The 5,000-nt window shown below is 45.6% G+C and overlaps 1 protein-coding gene across 2 annotated transcripts in view; it reads left to right on the forward strand.

Annotated features, from left to right (window-relative positions):
• The first annotated feature begins 2,084 nt into the window (after positions 1–2,084).
• Positions 2,085–5,000, forward strand: part of cnot11 (CCR4-NOT transcription complex, subunit 11) — a 9,053-nt gene continuing 6,137 nt past the window's right edge. For both annotated transcript variants that reach the window (XM_080838271.1, XM_080838270.1), the window contains exons 1-3: positions 2,085–2,783; positions 3,396–3,560; positions 4,537–4,689. In XM_080838271.1, coding sequence (XP_080694397.1) covers positions 2,462–2,783; positions 3,396–3,560; positions 4,537–4,689 — 640 coding nt within the window. In that variant the 5' untranslated portion in view covers positions 2,085–2,461. The remainder of the gene's footprint in view (positions 2,784–3,395; positions 3,561–4,536; positions 4,690–5,000) is intronic.

Raw genomic sequence — 5,000 nt, forward strand, 5'->3', positions numbered from 1 at the left:
TGGGTTGATGTCATGGGGTGATGTCATGGGGTGATGTCATGGGTTGTGATTGGTAATTTTAAGGCATTTATGCAAATATTTCAGTGCAGGCACTAGCCAATCAAATTGCATTCATGCGAATATTAAAAGGGAGTTCTGAAGGGAAAAAAGATGAAACTCCACGCTTCCTAGCGAATTTCACAGCGCCATGATTCCAAACTACATCTCCCAGAAGCCTCCACAGCAGAGATTCCTGCTACTGTTCAATTCAATTTGATTAATTTAAACAATAAAACAATGAAAAACAATCAAATTGTCTTGAGATGCTTTACAGAGCCCAGGGCCTGAACACCCCTAGAGCAAACACACACACACACACACACACACACACACACACTCATGCTCACACACACACTCGCACTCGCACACGCACTCGCACTCGCCATCGCACTCGCACACACACACACAAACACACACACACACTCACACTCACACACACTCTTTACAAAGCACAGGGCCTTACACAGGGCCAGTCAAATGTTTGACTACATCCTCTCATGCAAGTTTTTCTTTATTTTAATTATTTTCTACATTGTAGATTAATATTGAAAAAACTATGAAAGAACACAAATGCAATTATGTAGTTAACAAAAAAAGTGTTGAACAAACCAGAAATATGTTTCATATTTTAGAATGCTGTGGTAGCCATGATGGTTTAGTGTGCGGTGAATTTTGAAGAAATCACCAACAGTGTCACCAGAAAAGCACCATCACACCTCCTCCTCTTCCTCCTCCTTCTCCTCCTCCACCTCCTCCTCCACCTCCTCCTCCTCCTCCTCCTCCTCCTCCTCCTTGCTTCACGGTGGGAACCACACATGCAGAAACCCTCCGGTTATCTCAAATTTGGACACATCAGATCAGAGTACAGATTTGCACTGGTTTAATGTCCATTCCTTGAGTTTCTCTTCTTCATGTTCTTCTTCCTCAGTAGTGGCTTCTTTGCAGCAATTAAGGCTTGATTCAGGCAGTCTCCTCTGAACAGTTGTCGTTGAGATGTGTCTGCTACTTCAACTCTGTGAAGCATTTATGTGGACTCTAAGCTGAGGTGCTGTTAATCGGCGGTTTCCGAGGCTGGTAAGTGTAATGAATTCATCCTCTGCAGCAGAGGTAACTCTTGGTCTTCCTGTCCTGGGGCGGTCCTCATGAGAGCCAGTCTCATCATAGCATTTGACTGCACTTGAGGTTACATTTAAAGTTCTTGAAATGTCCCAGATTGGCTGACCTTCATGTCTTAAAGTAAGGATGGTCTGTTGTCTCTCTTTACTCTGAGTGGTTCTTGCCATAATATGGATTTTTCGTAGTAGTAATAGGGCTATTCACTGTATACCAACCCTACCTCTGCTGATGGATGGTAATTGCTATGTAGATAACTTGTATTTACCTTGTTGTATTTATCTATTCACCTGTCTACTGAACAACAAAAAAAGTGAAGTTTACGTGCTTGGGTAATGTTTTGTACAAACAAGTTAGTTTAATTTAGTTTATTTGCTGTTTCTTCCCCTTAGTGTCACTCTGGAATCAGTTCAAAGTGATAAGTGTAAACTAAATCAACCAGGACACATCTTCATGAATGGAGTTTAGCTCACTATCTAAGTGTTGTCACTACATATCAGCTAGGACGGTATACCGTGCCAACGTTAGATGGTTCAAACGCCTCGAAAATCAACTCGGACGTATTTTTTTTTGGGTGACTTTACAGTGAACGTGTTTTAAAACTATGCTTATGTCGCCCTCTGCTGGGTGATTGTGAGAAAGCAATCTGTTGGAAACACAAGCGAAAAGGCCTATGGGTATAACAATTAGGATTCTTCCGGGGAGTCATTGAGAAGTTTAAGTAGTTGACTTAATAACAAAAACACCAGCTACCCGTACCTACCTGGGACAGTATGCGCAAGAATTCTAACTAATATCTTAAACATATCCTGAATAGACAACGCACGCCACATGCTGGGTGTCGGCACTCGGCAGAAGATTTGGCGATTGGTCATCATTCTACAATACTACAATACCCAAACATCTTTGCAGCAGCGAAGGCTCATGGGAAATTTCAGATTCGTATGCTGGTGTATTCATCCGAGACTTGCACAGTCAACCGCCAATTTTGACTTTTTTCTGCCACTAATTTATCATAAAGACAAAAATTAAGTTTTGGTAGCGACAGTACTATCGTTAACGACTGACGAGTGGCTTCTGTGCCCTTCAAATGATTTCTACGACAGCCGAAGTTCAGGTAGGCTAGCTGGGTAGCAAGCGCGAGCTAACTTAGCTAACGTGGCTAGCTCCACTTCACAAGTTGTGAGTTTTCCTCGCCTCTCTGAATAGGCTTTATCTCGTTTTTGTAGATGAGGGAAACCGAGCCCCCGAACACAGTTGATTTACAGGAAAGCCGAATAATCGTTAAATAGCTGTCACTGACGGAGAAATGACTCTTGCACCGAAGGAGCTGGCTAACCTTCTGGGCATCATATCGGAGGATGCCTGCGGCAACACCTTCGAGAGTCTATCTACCGCCTTCCACCACTTCTTTGGCAAAGCCGAACATTTCCGTGTGGGGTCGGTTCTGGTGATGCTGCTTCAGCAACCGGACCTGCTGCCCAGCTCCCCGCAGCGGCTCACGGCTCTGTACCTGCTGTGGGAGATGTACCGGACGGAACCGCTAGCTGCCAACCCGTTCGCCGCCGTGTTCGCCCACCTGTTAAACCCCTCCACGGCGGCCGAGGAGCAGGACGAGAAGCCGCTGTCTGGTAAGCCAAGCAAACACCACACCTGTGTGCGCGTGTGTGCGCATGTGTGTGTGTCAAACACCACATCTGTCCAGGTGTAATGGGACATTAGGGGGGATGGTGTCAAACACTACCGCTAAGTTAACTGTTCTGGTATGTTGACATGGGGAGTTTGTGTAAGTCAGATATTCGGGACCTAAGCACCAACTAGCTAGCTCTAGTCCAATGAGTATTACTGAGCTACTCGGGTAACAACGGGAAACAGAACTCCAGCTATCACAGAGTGTCTCTGTGTCTGCCTCGCTCTTTCTTTCTCTCTCTCTCTCTCTGTTTGTGCATGTGCATACTTGCAGGCTCAGGTGCGTGTGTGTGTCAGTGTGATGATGTGACCTACTGTAGTGTCATTGCTCTTATGACATTCTTAGCTGTATCTGCTTACACACATACACACACACACTCTCTCTCACACACACATACACACACTCTCAATCACACACACACACATATTGAACATTCATGATGACATTGTTTGTGTCAAACACACACACACACACACACACTTTCTTGAAGACGTAGTTTGTGTTGCTCTGAGCTGCTCTGGTTGACCTCTGACCTCTGTGTGGTGACTTGCAGGTTTCCTGCCGCCCATCACGCTGCCAGAGAAGTACTTCCTGTCCCAGCTGATGCTGGCTCCGCCCAGAGAGCTCTTCAAGAAGACGCCGCGCCAGGTGTCCTGCATGGACGTAGGCTCCGCCCCTCAGTCCATCGACATCAGCGGCCTGCAGCTGGCTCTCGCAGGTAACTATAGCAACCGTACCTCACGCTCACAGGTCAGACAGTAACTATAGTAACTGCACCTCACTCTCACAGGTCAGACAGTAACTATAGTAACTGCACCTTTCTCTCACAGGTCAGACAGTAACTATAGTAACTGCACCTCACTCTCACAGGTCAGACAGTAACTATAGTAACTGCACCTCACTCTCACAGGTCATCACTACAGTAACTATAGTAACTGCACCTCACTCTCACAGGTCATCACTACAGTAACTATAGTGACTGCACCTCACTCTCACAGGTCATCACTACAGTAACTATAGTAACTGCACCTCTCTCTCACAGGTCATCACTACAGTAACTATAGCAACTGCACCTCACTCTCACAGGTCATCACTACAGTAACTATAGTAACTGCACCTCACTCTCACAGGTCAGACAGTAACTATAGTAACTGCACCTCACTCTCACAGGTCAGACAGTAACTATAGTAACTGCACCTCACTCTCACAGGTCATCACTACAGTAACTATAGTAACTGCACCTCACTCTCACAGGTCATCACTACAGTAACTATAGTAACTGCACCTCACTCTCACAGGTCATCACTACAGTAACTATAGTAACTGCACCTCTCTCTCACAGGTCATCACTACAGTAACTATAGCAACTGCACCTCACTCTCACAGGTCATCACTACAGTAACTATAGTAACTGCACCTCACTCTCACAGGTCAGACAGTAACAACATTATAGTAACTGGTCTATGCTTACTTGAGACTGATACTAACTACAGGATAGCTAATGGGGCCAAAATGAACCTTATGAACACAGACTTATTCCTGCTCTTCCTAGTTCATTTGTGAATGTTTTAAGCACCTTTAAAGTCTGACTGACTCTCTCTCTCTCTCTCTCTGTCTCTCTCTCTCTCTCCCTCTCTGTGTGTGTGTGTGTGTGTGTGTGTGTGTGTGTGTGTGTGTGTATGTGTGTGTTGCAGAGCGTCAGTCTGAGCTCCCCACACAGAGCAAAGCCAGTTTTCCCAGCATCCTCAGCGACCCAGACCCTGATTCGTCTAACTCAGGCTTCGACAGCTCCGTAGCCAATCAGATCACGGAGTCTCTAGCTACTGGCCCATGCCCCCCACTAGAGAGTAAGTGCTGCAAAGTGTGTGTTGGTGTGTGTGTTTCTGTTTTTGTTTGTGTGTGTGTTTGTGCGTGTGTGTGTCTGTTTTTGTTTGTGTGTGTGTTTCTGTTTGTGTATGTGTGTGTGTGTGTGTGTTTCTGTTTGTGTGTGTGTTTTTGTTTTTGTGTGTTTTGGTGTTTCTGTTTGTGTGTGTGTGTTTATGTGTGGGTGTGGGTGTGTGTGCGGAGGGGGGAGATCAGGGGTGATGTATTAAACGAAGAATGCAAAAGGAAGTACACACTCATCTCCACACACAGAGACAGAGATGGATGGATGGAT

Source organism: Sprattus sprattus, assembly GCF_963457725.1.
Source record: "Sprattus sprattus genome assembly, chromosome: 5".
Classification (NCBI taxonomy): domain Eukaryota; kingdom Metazoa; phylum Chordata; class Actinopteri; order Clupeiformes; family Clupeidae; genus Sprattus; species Sprattus sprattus.